Here is a 15,000-nt window from a genome sequence, read left to right on the forward strand (position 1 = left end):
TTTCTCAAGACTGTGGCAGGACTAAGGATGCACACTGGTATCCGGTATACCGGAATACCGGCAATTTTTTTTTTACCAGTAATACAGTATCAGAACGGGACAATGGAGGCAGTGGAGAGGGAGAGGCCAGAGCTTTGTTTACAGCCATGTGTGCAGCCGTTCGATTACCAGATATTTTCACCACTAGTAAGCCTTTGGTGTTAATGTAAGTTTATAAATAAAAAACTACAGACAGAACACACGCAAATGTTATTCTGAAGACCAAAGCAGCACAACTGGCGGAGGGGTGGAGGGAGAGGCCAAGGAGCCTTTGTTTACAGCCATGTGTGTGGACCTTCGACTGTCTGGTATTTTTTCAAGTATTAAATCAAAATTTTGTATTTGAGTATTGAAAACTTTAACTACTAAGACATTCAAGTTAAAAAATAAAGTTACTTTTTAGCAGAGCAAAATAAAAGCTCCCTATATGCAACTCATATACATCTCCCTATATTCCTGATTAACATCTCTACACAGAGGATTATTACCTGATACAAAAAACATCCACATATTTATGAACATCCACCACATACCAGCATAACACACACAAACACAAACACACACACACACACACACACACACACACACACACACACACACACACACACACACACACACACACACACACATTCTAAGGACATGTGAAAAAAAATCAAATCAGATGCAAATTTGAATGGAGATAAAAATAGGAAATGGAAGTTCATACATCCAATAGTAAGATAATGGCAATAGATAAAAGTGAAAGATGACTTATAGACACAAAATGGAGAGAGAGAGAGAGAGAGAGAGAGAGAGAGAGAGAGAGAGAGAGAGAGAGAGAGAGAGAGAGAGAGAGAGAGAGAGAGAGAGATACAGACCTTGTAGCCCTTGAAATGTCCCCTAATGGAGTCTTCAGAGACAGGTTCCCATGCCAGCATGGCAGTGGTGGCATCCTTCAGCACTAGCAGTGTCAGGTTTCGTGGTGCCTCGGTGGGTTCTGAAATACACCAACACCATGTTAAACTCAGCAGGAGCAATACGGTTCATGCATAGAAGCCACAAAATGACTACCTATAATTCATTATTTCAAAACTGAGCAAGAAAAACCTTGTGTTATTTTATCCCTGAAGAACTCAATTCTTTTATCTATCCAGTCAGCAGAACCTTTCAGATACGTGTGTGTGTGTGTGTGTGTGTGTGTGTGTGTGTGTGTGTGTGTGTGTGTGTGTGTGTGTGTGTGTGTGTGTGTGTGTGTTCACTGCATTGAAGGTGAGTAACACAGCCAACATTCCTCAAGCTAACAGTCACACTATGTCTTGTTAGATACCAGAAGGTAAACCATGAAATAACACATTTAAATTCACACCTTGTCAATTGTGAACCAAATCCATTAACTGAATTATCAGGGTAATATTATTATTATTTTATTATGATACTTTCATGTTGATTTATGACATCATATATGAAGTCTGTCAAAAATCTCTTGAATCTGAGCTTTCTTTTATATAGGTATGCAACCTAAAATGATAGATATTATGTCCTTAAACTTTACAGCTGTGCACTGATATATAGTTTATAATTTTCAGTCCTTCTCTTAAAGCCAGTTACTCCATTCTAAACAACACAACATACTTAGAAGCATTCTTTTTCAGGTCTTCATCTCACAAGTGTTATCTCTTATACTGTACAATAGAGTACTACACTTTCTTAAATGCTACTGTAGCTTCTTGCTTCCAAAGCTAAATCACTTAAATTTGAAATACTCATCCATTTTTTATGGAGAAAAAAAAAAAAAAAAAAAAAAATTGCAGTTAAAAACAATGGAGAAAATTAGAAAAGCTTTATGAATAATTACATATACTTTGTAGGTGGCACATCATTGGCAGTTGAAATAAACAGAACAAACTTACCTGCTTCTCCAGACCAGCCCTGAATTTCAGGTGCAGCCACATTTGCCTCTCCTCGATCATTATGGGCCTCCACCTTTATTCTGTAGGGCTTAAATGTAGGCTGATTTGGCACCACAAAGTGATCCTGTTCCCAGTCTATAACATCTTCTGTTTGCCACCTTGCATTTTCCACATCATCAGGTTTCCAGTACACACGATATTTGAAGCCAGGACCGTTATGTTCAATTTCTGGCATTGGCTGCAGTTAAAAATATTTACATTACTAGGTAATCTAAGGTTCATGAGGAGAGAGAATAATGAAGCCAAATTCACATTCAAATGATTCTCTGTTAAAAATTCACAATCTAACATTTCTATACAAAGAGAAGACATTGCTGAGGTACAATCTAGGATGCCTTGGGCAGATGCAATAAGTATCATAACACTGGTTACTACTTAATGGACACTCTTCTTCCTCAATGAACTTATTTCCTAATTAATTCAAAAGAAGAATCTTTGCAAAGTTATGGACCTTGAATGATTATGCATGCAAATTCAATGAACATAAGTACAATTGAATGATATTTATAATTCCATAATCTTTACTATCAAAACAACTTACCGACCACTTGATGACCAGGTTAGTGGGATCTGATCCCTTGCCCTCCACACCATCAGGGTTCTTGTGAGGAACATCATGCAAGGTTGTGCACATCTCTGAGTGTTCTGATGGTTGGGAAGGACCAATCTTGTTGCGAGCAACTACTCGGAATGTGTAATTTGCCCAAGGACTCAGGTTGATCTGGGAGAAAAATTTTACCATGCATCACTAACACAACTTAACGAAAATTATCAAAACATTAAGCCCCCGCACTTGGCGAATCTCAGCTTGGCGAAATTCACTTTTGGTGGTAGGGTGGCCATGGACCACCGAGTGCACGCTTGGTGATTTGAATTCAAATTTGACAGTCCCCTGGCGACCGCATGGCGAACCACGCGGCTCCCTGTTGACGTCAGACCTCTCTCTAAACCTATCAGAATGCAGTGTGAGAGTCCCCTTCAGCCATTCTGTTTGTGCTACTCTCTGTTCTGCTAGCGTGAGAATGAATTCTGGCGATTTACCGCCAACATGGCCTCTACCAGCGCAACAGGTGGTACCAGTGGGGAAAGGACAATGGTGGTGGTGGCAAGGACGAAAGTGGGCAAGGGAAACGGGTGGAAAAAACAGGAGTTACAGGCTTTATATCATGTCTCATTATCTTCATTTATTGTTTATTGGTCTGTTTTGTACATGTGTCCTAATATGTGAAGGCAGAAGATTTTATTTCAGCTCGAAAGATGGTATTTTAGGGGTCAAAAGAGGGACTTTGGCAATGACCACAGACTGATTGAGGCATTTTTTAGGCAATTTATATGGTATAAAGAACTCATGCTTGGCGAAATTCGCATTTGGCGGTAGTTTCCCCAGACTAATTAATTCACCAAGTGTGGGGGCTTACTGTAATATTTTGAGCAAGATAGCTATGTCTACTTAGGCACAAAAGAATTAACTAACATAATGCATAGAAATAATAAAAACTGTTGGCAATGAAAATGTAATGACAAGTCCATTGCAGTACTTTAAGGATAAATATGACAAAGTAACTTATTTCTCAATCATTACTTGATAAACTTTTCTTTTGTGAAATGATCTCATTGATCTCAAACAAAGAAAAAACTGAAAGCACCATCAAAATTCAGTTCACAGAGTACTTACGGTGAACTCTGTACTGGTTGCTGGAACGTCGTTATAGGCACTTTCCCAAGTATCTGGTGTGAAGCTGGTGTTGAACTGGATGATGTAGACCAGGATGGGAGCACGGTTGTCACCCATTGGCTGCCACTCCACACTGGCGTCCCGGACATTGCAGGTCACCTTCAGCAACTGGGGTGGATTGGGCACATCTGGGGAAGGCAACAAAAATACATTTTCATTCACATCATACAACAAATCTTTCAACAAAATTTTAGAAATACATACCTATTTTATCAATTATCCTTATAAATATCTAAAAATAAATCTCTGCATTACTGGAGAAACAGCTCATTCTAATCATAACAATTAGAGGTTTAAAACTATCAGAAAGTGAATGAAGGTCTATATGTCTTAATGTACAATGCTGTCTCATATGTAAGTTTGATACACAAAATCACTTTGAATTACCTAACTCAATAAGACATTTTTAAGTATTCATAAAATTTTTCTCCTTCCCATTATTTTAGGGGCATTGTGTGTTCCTTTATTCTTTGGTCTTCAAACAACACAAATAAAATGAGATAAGATTACAAAACTTGCAGACACTTTATATTTCAAGAAAGTTATTGTAGATATTCATTTTGTTAGCAACGATATTCAATTTTGTCTTTTTTTATCTTGAATACCACTATGTATTCCATAAAAATCTTCAAATAGTAAGAAAAATAAAAGCTTACCTTGTACAATCAATGAGGCAGTGGATTCCACTTGATCCAGAGCAGTGGATGCAAGACAAGTGTACTTCCCAGAGTCAAGTTCCGTGGTCTTGGTGATACTCAATGAGAAGTCAGACTGCTGAACAAATCTAGGTTCTTGTTCAAAGTCAATGTTCTCACCATCAGTTTGCCACTCAATGCTCAACTCTAAGTCATTGTCAGTCACAGCATTACACCTGTGGGCAAAATATTTTTGTATAATTGACTTATTGTTTCTTTCATTTGTCAGTAGTTGACAATTATACAAGTTTCCAGCCTACCTAAATGCCAAGAAGTGAAATCCATGTAGAGACAGAAACTACTCCAAAAACTCTAGTTGCTCTCAAACAAGTATGAATCATAAGACTCTCTCTCTCTCTCTCTCTTCTCTCTCTCCTATTCAGCTCCCTTTCTGGATGCAACACAGTTAGTGCATAAAAAGAAAAAGACAAGTTGTTGAACATCAATGAACAATCACGAACCCTCACACTGCTGGATTCTTTTTATCAAGAAGGCTTTTAGGTTACACACATCTGAGTCCATCAACTGCATATTCGACTGAAATTTTTTCTAATAGATGACAGCTGTAAGGCATGGCAGAGATTGGTACAAGGAAAGCATTAAAGTCTCCTTGTTTGAAAATTCCAATTATAGGAAAGAAAATTATTAAGAAAAAAGTGGGGAGACCTTTAGTTAAGAGACAACAGAACCATAAGAGGACATATGTTTTATTAAAAAGATTATGAGGTAAAAGAAATGTATGAAAATTCAGATATTGTAAAAAAGAAATACATATATCTGGATGTGTTAGAGTCTAAAGGCACAATGCAGGAACAGTCATGATTTGAAGAGTAAAATGTTTAAACACCAAGAAAGAAACAGGCTTACAAGAGCACAAGGATATCTATCACTCATCTATGGCACCAATGATTTACCTGAAGGTGGCTGTTTCCCCAGCGGCTACTTCATAGTCTTGTGGTGCATCGGTAATCTTGGTGCGTTCCTTGACCACCAGCGACCCATGTGCCTCCTGCTTGCCAAACTTGTTCTCAGCCAAGCAAGTGTACTTTCCAGCATCAGTAAATAACACCTCGCTGTAAGAATGAGTTCCCATTACTGGTTAAATGACTAAACATTTGCCAACATTCTATTTTCTTTACATTTGTAATAGCTATGAGCATAACCTCATTATCAAGGCAAAATTAGAAATAAATAGCATCTGCAAATATATCATAGGGAAAAAATAAATTAGTAAAATAAAACAAAATCAATAAACAAATATATAGATATGAAAGCAAAGGACTCACTTTATGACTAAGTCTCCTTCACTAGTTATTTGAAATCTGCCACCAGTCAGTTCTTCACTGTCTCTGATCCAGGTGATGCGGGGCGTGGGAGCACCAAACATGCGGCAAGTCATGTTCACCTGCTTCCCATCAACGGTCATGACATTTGTCGGGGGTCTGCGGATCTCAGGTGGAAGCGCTGTAGGGAAACAATGGGATTAGTCTATGCGCATCTGATATGGTCACAAATACACAACATGGTGTATCAGTCCTATGTTCACTATCCGATTCCTGACATAAAAAAGCACTACATTTTTAGTTCATTATTAGAATGCTTCATACATACAGTGATACCTCGACATACAATCTTAATTCATTCTGTGACAATCATTGTATATAAAAAAATCATATATTAAATAAATATTTCCTATAGAAATTAATGGAAATAGAATTAATTCGTTCTTGTGAATGAATTTAACCCCCCCAAAAAATTAACATGCTTTAAAAACCAACCAAATATAGATTTAATAGAAGATAAATACAATGTTTATTGTATGCATGATATAAATTAACTATATGGCCCAAAAATAACAACTTAACCCACAAAACTCAGGACACATCGATAGACGTTCATCACGCAAGACTCGGGGCACGTCAATAGACGTTTAGGCTTTTTACGGCTATATTTTGGCTAGTTTCTTCCCGTTTCCTTTGCTTATGAGCTAGCAACACTCATCAGGAGTAAACATATGCTTTACGTCACTGTGTCACCAACGATGGATGGTGGGAGCGACAGTGATTTCACTGTGTCTGATTCCGCCACCTCTCCCGCGCACCTTACTTCTATATCTCGGATCTCTTGCCATGTTACGGGGAGACAACTTTTGAATGAGAGTGGTATCAGAACAGGCAACAGAGAGAGAGAGAGAGAGAGAGAGAGAGAGAGAGAGAGAGAGAGAGAGAGAGAGAGAGAGAGAGAGAGAGAGAGAGAGAGAGAGAGAGAGAGAGAGAGAGAGAGAGAGAGAGAGAGAGAGAGAGAGAGAGAGAGAGGATACAAGGGGCACATTTTCTCTCACTCTAGCCAAGGCCGCTGAACCCGATCGGACGTAAGGCCACATAAACCGATGATACCACCTCATTCAACCTGTGATATTTTGGTAACCATGACATCTAGACTTCTGTTTTTTTTTGCATTGCAAAGAGGAAGAGTTGCTTGTGGGCAGAACACCATTTGTACTCACTCGTTTATTGAATTTCTAAGTGTAATCAGTATGTGAATACCAGCTATTTTGTGTTTCTTGCCAAACTTTTACTTTTGGGACACATGATCACTAAAACTTGAGTTCACAAAACTTAAGAAAAAATATACACTGCCGAGGAGCACAGACACATACATGCACAAAGGATGAACAACGATACACAACGCGGGCTGAATGTTCGGGTGGACGTGGGTAGCCGAGCGATCGCTGTGCCACCTACCATTCGTATATTATACCATTCATATCTTAAAAATATCGTCGTATTTCAAGGCGTAAATTATATGAAATTTTTTTGTCGTATATCAAAAAAATTGTATGTTGGGATGATCGTATCTCGAGGTATTACTGTACTAAAATTAATTATAGTGACTACCTCAATAACAAGATACTGCTTTATATATATATAGGTTTGTCTATTGCAAAGTTACATCTCTAGATTAGAACTTGTGACATATATTACACACACACACACACACACACACACACACACACTTATGTTGTGTTTGTGTAACATATGCATCTCTCCCAATACCTACTTTTCATGGATTGTAATTACTGTAATTATCAAGTGTAAAGTTACACTTCATTTCATCTACCCCTTGATAATAATTTCTTTCAGCACAATCATAATCTACAGCAATCCTAGGCTTCATAAGAGTACTACCTAAATCTATTTTTTCCTTGTTTCATATAATTTGTTTTCTTCTCTCTTTCCTAAGTAAGAAAAAAAAAAAAAAACACAAACACACACAAACAGCCTCATACCAAGAACATTGACGTAAACATCCTTGTATACGTAGCCGTGTCCGTTGGTAGCATTGCAGCCATAATTGCCGGTATCACCCTTGGTTAGGTTGTAGATGATGATCTTCTCTGGCTCCACAACACGGCGATGATTGACAGGTGCTTCTGTGATGGGCATGCCATTGTATATCCAGTATTGCTTTGGGGGAGGCTTTCCCGAGGCCTTACAGTGGAATTCAGCTGTCTCTCCCTCAGCCTTGTGTGCTACCTCAGGTTCCTTAATAAAGTATGGAATGGCTGGAATGGAAAAAATATATGATGGAAAGAATTAAGATGAGATGACATGAACATACAATAATTCCTTGAATTTCTTTACAATAAAAAATTGAATCAAATAAAAATTCTGATGATTCATAATCAACTTTACCTATTCTAGTAGTAAAATATAGAAATACAGAAAGAATGAAAAGATTATTACCATCCTCCCAAAGCAAAGACACTGTTTTGGTGTTCTTGATTTGAAATCTTACACTACAAAAGAATTTACTTTGTGATTACTTTCATCCATGTGATGCCACCAAAATCTACTGAAAATACATTACCTTGCACTTCAACATTCATGGAGTATGACTTTGCCACTCCAACACCGTTACTCGCCTCACACTCGTAAGTCCCCTCATCTTCAAAATCAACATAGCGGATGACCAAAGTTTTGCCATAGTTCTCATAATCCACTCTTTCATGTGGGAAATGAGAGCTGTTGCTCTTACTCCATCGCATCTCTGGGAGAGGACTGTGAAGAGCAAAAATTACTAGGATACACATTCATAGAATGCTTATCATTACTACAAGGGAACTTAAATACATACAAAAGGTGGACAGATGGATAAAAATTTACTGTAAGCTAAAAATTTTGCAAATTAATGTACAATATATATTTCCAAGTACACTTAGAGATCTGTGCCTCAATTTGCAAACTTACGTTCCACTGAAGATGCACCAAAGCCTAAGTGTTCTGCCTTTAAGGATAACGGTGTTTTTGCGAGATTTAAATTGTTCCTTGGGCTCATTTTTGGTCTGGACGGCACTGTTTCCAGTCGGCGACACACGCAGGTACATACGGTTTCCCAATTTGTACTCATTACGGAATGCAGAGGTAGCTGAGCAGGCATAGGTGAAATCATTGGACTCATCAAAGCGGGTCACATTAGAGAACCACAGGGTGCCCTCAGGATCAACAGTCATTCTGGAGGAGTTGATACTTCGCAGTGCTCCTTGGTCCTCCTGAAAATGCAAGACATTGATTCTTATTTCGAGACATGAATCTTGGCTCATTAAGATTCAATAAATCTAGTGTCATAATTCCCAGAATAAGTTCAAAATTTTGAACACTCAGCAAATAAACAATATACAATGATATACAGGAAACTGTCTTAAAGTTAAGCTTATACTTTCAGCGCAGATGGTTCTGATGGTGAGACAATATTTTGTGCTTGCATCCTTAGTTTTTTTTTTGTAAACAGAAAATGTGCAAAACAACACCAGATAAAATTCATTATTGATTTTCTTTCTACAGATTTTTTTTTACTAATAAAAATCCACCAAATCATTTAGTACTGTTGTTGGTACTTCTTTAAGTTATGCCTTATTTAAATCAAGAATCATGGATATACATAATGCTTCATCAAACAACCACTCATAGCAATCACAAAAAGAAACCTTTCATCCCAGGTAGAAAAAAACACATTTTCTACCTGAATCATCCAGTAGACTGATGGTTTGGGATAGCCATCAGGGGGCTGGCAGGCAAGTTGAACTGGTTCTCCTTCCATCACCTCTATTGTTTGTGGATCCTGGTTCTTGAAGCTGTTCAGCTCAGACTTTCGGACAAACACAGAGTTGGATGTGGCTGTACCAAGCTCGTTGGTGGCAAAACACTGGTACTGACCTGTTTATCATAAAAAAAACAGTAAAAGAATTAGAAGTCTGAAGCAATGTAAGTAAGATGAATTAATAGCACTGTGTCATATATAACCATCTAAACAATACCTATAACCACACTAAATATCTTTTCCCAAATTGAAAGAATAAGTTTTCCAATCTGGTAATAAATTTCAAAATTTTAAATTTAAAAGATAACTATGTATTGTACTGACAAATATGGGCAAATGCTTTAGCTTTATAATTAATATTTTTTCAAATAAACAGCGGTAACTTGCCAAGATCCTCATCCCGGGGGGAGGTGATGACCAGGGTGCCTCTTCCTGGCTGCTGGGATATACGGTTGTCATAGGTCTGCCAATTAAACTCTTTCCCGTTCTTGATCCACCGATACCTGATGATGTAGACAGCTGCTTTAATGATGTTTTGTGTGCTACTGGCCATGAACTAAGTATGTACACATATCAGCATGATTTCATATACGGAATGATAATGATCTACCAGATAGATATTATGAAAATTAAAGTTTGAACCTTACATAGAAAAAAATAAATAAATAATAATAATAAGCTGATTGGAGAACATAACAATATTTTGCTACATTTAAAATCTACACAAGCATTAATGAAATTTAGTACTACTTCTATATTCATTATCAGATTTTGTTAATATGTGTTTTTATTCAAGTTGTTCCTTACGATATATTATTTCAGTACATTAATACATACATATGAATATAATATCCATACACATAACTTACATCTTATACCATGAAAGTGCATCACCAAAGTTTGAATGCTCAACATGTACACAATAATAAATCCATTGTGTTTTTGTAAACTACAATATGGATATTTCTTTACAATGGTATAAAAGTGGGAGTCATGACAGTACACTTACACCTTTATCATGCTCCTCTTTGAAGAGTCTCCATCAAGAGATGCCAAGAGTCTTCCATATTAATGCTATATTCCGTGCACCAAACAGATAAAGCCATGGTGCATGCAGGTATCTCTGATTTCCTGTATTATTCCACTAACTAGACACAATCCTCAAGCTGAGAGCCATGGTATCTAACAAAGACTATAGCAAGTTTATTAAGGCATCACAGTCGATTAATGAAATACCAAATGTTTCAAGGAAATTCTCATTCTCACTCAGTGTAATTGCAATGCTAGTATACAGGATACAACTTCAAATCTTATGAAGCAGTTTTGTTGTCACTACAAACAAAACTGATCTAGAAGCTGTGTCCTCTACCTCCCTCTCTTTTGGTGGGACAGCAGATTGAAACACTCACATTGGTCTCTTTTTAAAGTGTCACAATTCCCACATTCTATTAATCTTGTTAGGGCAAGATAATGGATACCACCTATCCTGCTCCATCTGCTGTTTCCTCATCACGCTAAGACTCTCCAATATAAAACTTGAGACCTTGCCAGCCTGCTTCAGAAACACTATGAAGCCACCCAAGGCAAACTGTGATGTCAAGTATAGAACACACCTTACTAACCAAATCAGTCTCAACTCAAATAGCTGAGTGTTTTCTTTTTTTCTCCTGAGGATTTAGCAGAGTGAAAAGCAGTGTTATCATCTCATCATGTCATCATTTTGACCAGTGAACACTCATTCCATTCACCTTCATTCATACAATTACTACCTGATGGTGAAACTTCCATATTTTTTTTTTTTTTTTTTTTTTTGCATTGTATTCGTTATTATACGTCTTTCCTTATTATTTTCTTGTACGTGTGATTTACCACTGTGTGCATTGTGTTGGTCTTGGTACTCTGGTTCAATTATACTGGTGCTGGTCATTTCCTTCTTGTGTATATACTGCATTTCTTTAGGTATACTATTTTGCTCTTCTCCGTTATGTCAGTCATCTTAATAATCACCTGTTTCTAATATTATTAGTCACTAAACCATTAAAGTCTTAAAGGCAAGTCACTTACATTACTTGCCACAGGTGGTGGAATAAATTATTCTGGATCAGTTTCCTTAATTTTAGTAAAATTATTGTCAAGATATGCTTTTTCTTTCCATTACCTTTTAATGTCTGAGTGGTCAGTCTTACCATAATACTATTCCCTTAGACAACATACTGCCGTGCTCATAATAGTTATATCAAAAGAATTAATCCCTTCTAAAATTTGTGTAAACAAATAATGTACAACATCTACATAACATTTTCATATTATAGTGGACATGCTTCACATTGCTAAATGACTCTCTCAGACTACATAAATATAGTTCAAGGATGACTAAACATATCTTCTGACTGCTGACTGCAGACATTTAAAAAGACTAATAAATATCAAGTAACAAAATATTTAATTTTCAATAACTATGGAGAACTGGCCAGAGATGAAGAGGGCCCATAAGGATTTTGAATCTTTCTTGTGGAGATGATGAAATGCAAAAGTTAGTGAAAGATTGAACTAGACTCCATGACTCAACAGCTAAACCCAGCTATGGCCAAGTATCAAATGCCAAGCAGCAGAGTTGTGGAAGATAGTAACCAAAAGACACATTTCAACTGGTGACAGAAAAGTACATAAGCTGGACCTGATAGTGGAGGAAGAGGAAGAGGATGTATGAATAGCTTATTTCACCTGGTGGGACAAGGAAAGACAAGCACCATGGAAGGACATAAACATACTGAAACACAACCCACTTACTGCATGGAAGACAAAAAGAGCAGGAAACAGAGTGAAGGAGGGAAAATACAACTAACCTTGGAGCGGGCTCTCCCTCAGCTTCACACTCAATGAGGAAAGGCTTGTCATTTTGGTCAGGTCTTGAAGTCACGTGGAAGAGAATCTCATCATTGGGGGGCGGCTGCTTAGTCATCATTGGTGGGTACTTGATCACTGCCTCGCACGTCACCATCACCAACACAACCACCGCCACTCGCACCATCCATAACCTTGTCTCCAACATCTTGCCGTCACTGCCGCCTCCGCCACACCCCTGCACCTGCAATGGCAAATCAAGTGTGTTACTGCTGATGCACACCACTGACACAAAGACACAGAAATGCTCTTTGTTACATATCCACTTCTTTCTTTTAATGTTCTGTAGCTTGTCATCTTTACTAACTTTATTTTTCACTCCTTGTCAAAACCTGCTCACAAAATGATTAGCATTATCGCTATTTCCATTCCATTTCTCATCGTTCTTTGCCTTTTCTTGACCTCTCCTCTCAAGACCAGGAAAACAAAGGCATGTAAAAATTGAAGAGTGCTGTATTTTACTTTGCTCTTTCTCTTGGTGGGAAACACATGGAGAGGGTGAAAGTGACTGGAGGTGAAAATGATGATGATGATGACAATGATGATGATGATGATGATGAAGAGTACTATAAACAAAGGAGAAAATTGCCACTTTCATAACTAGTAATATGAAAAGCAACACAACAAAGATAACAGAGATAGATAGAGAAGAAACACACACACACACACACAATTAAAAACTAAATAAACTCCTCCTCCTCCTCCTCCTCCTCTATATTAATGATATTGATGAAGGAATCAATTGTAAAATAAGCAAATTCACGGACGACACCAAAATAATGAGCAAAGTGACATCAATGTCACAATGGTAAGAACTACAGTGTGACTTAAATAAACTGACATGCTGGGCAGAAAAATGGCAAATGAAATTCAATATAGAAAAATGTAAAGTCCTACACATTGCAAGTAACAATGTACAAGCAAAATACGTAATGAATAATGTACCTCTGGCAAGTGCTGAGAATGAAAAAGATCTTGGTGTTGTGGTGTCTAAAGATCTCAAGCCGAGCAAACACTGCACAGAAGCAGTAAAGAATGCAAATAAATTAGTTGGGTTCATTGGAAGAACCTTTGAATTTAAATCAGAAAAAGTTATCCTTACTTTATATAACTCATTGGTGCGTCCTCAGCTTGAATACTGTGTGCAGTTCTGGTCACCATATTACAGAAAAGACATTGAAAAACTGGAAAGGATCCAGCGTAGAGTGACCAAGATGATTCCGAGATTGAGAAACAAGCCGTATGAGGAACGACTGGAAGCATTAAATTTATTCAGCTTAACAAAGCGCAGGATAAGAGGAGACCTAATCGAAGTTTTCAAAATTTTTCAGGGATACAACAACCTTGATGTAAATAAATATTTTACTATTGATCATTCCACCATAACAAGGAATAATGGATTTAAAATTACACCAAAACGCTTTAAAACCCACGAGGCAAAGCACTTTTCTTTAATAGAATTGTTAACATTTGGAATAAGCTTCCTTCAGAAATAGTAAACAGTACTTCCATTGCATCATTCAAAAACAAAATTGATAAATACTTAAAGAATAACCCCAACAAGCTCTCTTCTTGTCTGAATAATTAAACATTATACAATCAATTATTAACTTTCTTATAGATAGATATGGAGAGTTCACCGTAGGGTGAATAATAGAATCTCCTTTCATCCTTTCCTGTGAAAATTCCATGTCAGTTTTTCCATACTGCATGGTACTTTTCCAAGCTATTTTCCATGCCAGCAAAAGCTGGCGTGAGTAGTGGGTGGGGAGGAGCCTTCTCCTGTACTGTCCTGTCTCTCTTATCTGTAGCCAGTTAGTAGTAGTTACCAAACAGCCTCGAAAGGACCAACAGGTCTGTTGCTGTTTGGCTTTCCTTTGTATTCCTCCTCCTCCTCCTCCTCCTCCTCCTCCTCCTCCTCTTCTTCCTCCTCCTCCAGACAGTTCATTACAGTACTTCATAAATACTTAAGTCAAATATTTGAGTAAGTGCTTCTCGCATATGCTGCTGCTGCTGCTGCTGCTGCTGCTGATGATGATGATGATGATGAGGAGGAGGAGGAGGAGGAGGAGGAGGAGGAGGAGGAGGAGGAGGAAAAGGAGGAGGAGGAGGAAAAGGAGGAGAAGGAGGAGGTGGCTACGGTCAATTGAGGGACTGTGTGTGTGTGTGTGTGTGTGTGTGTGTGTGTGTGTGTGTGTGTGTGTGTGTGTGTGTGTGTCTTCCCACGTGTCTCTCTCTCTCTCTCTCTCTCTCTCTCTCTCTCTCTCTCTCTCTCTCTCTCTCTCTCTCTCTCTCTCTCAACACAAACAGACATCTAACACACACACACCTCTTTGACCACCACCACCACCACCACCACTATAAAAAGCTAAACTCTAATGACTTGTGGTTAAATGAGGCACGCTAGGAAAAAGATACTACTACTACTACTACTACTACTACTACTACTACTTCTACTACTACTACTACTAAACGAAGAGGTGATGTCACATGGAGAGAGAAAACACACACACACACACACACACACACACACACACACACACACACACACACACACACACACACACACACCACATTC

General features: G+C 37.9%; 1 protein-coding gene across 4 annotated transcripts in view; it reads right to left on the minus strand.

The window, feature by feature from the left end:
• The window catches only part of LOC123516432 (neuroglian-like), a 181,138-nt gene that overhangs the window by 21,362 nt on the left and 144,776 nt on the right, over positions 1–15,000 (minus strand). For all 4 annotated transcript variants that reach the window (XM_045275706.1, XM_045275708.1, XM_045275705.1 and 1 more), the window contains 13 exons: positions 12,365–12,606; positions 9,906–10,021; positions 9,441–9,634; positions 8,669–8,970; positions 8,289–8,479; positions 7,708–7,983; positions 5,705–5,882; positions 5,333–5,491; positions 4,380–4,594; positions 3,664–3,851; positions 2,530–2,709; positions 1,929–2,166; positions 897–1,015 (listed from right to left, as the gene is read on the minus strand). In XM_045275706.1, coding sequence (XP_045131641.1) covers positions 897–1,015; positions 1,929–2,166; positions 2,530–2,709; positions 3,664–3,851; positions 4,380–4,594; positions 5,333–5,491; positions 5,705–5,882; positions 7,708–7,983; positions 8,289–8,479; positions 8,669–8,970; positions 9,441–9,634; positions 9,906–10,021; positions 12,365–12,570 — 2,562 coding nt within the window. In that variant the 5' untranslated portion in view covers positions 12,571–12,606. The remainder of the gene's footprint in view (positions 1–896; positions 1,016–1,928; positions 2,167–2,529; positions 2,710–3,663; positions 3,852–4,379; positions 4,595–5,332; positions 5,492–5,704; positions 5,883–7,707; positions 7,984–8,288; positions 8,480–8,668; positions 8,971–9,440; positions 9,635–9,905; positions 10,022–12,364; positions 12,607–15,000) is intronic.

Source organism: Portunus trituberculatus, chromosome 41, assembly GCF_017591435.1.
Source record: "Portunus trituberculatus isolate SZX2019 chromosome 41, ASM1759143v1, whole genome shotgun sequence".
In the NCBI taxonomy this organism is placed as follows: domain Eukaryota; kingdom Metazoa; phylum Arthropoda; class Malacostraca; order Decapoda; family Portunidae; genus Portunus; species Portunus trituberculatus.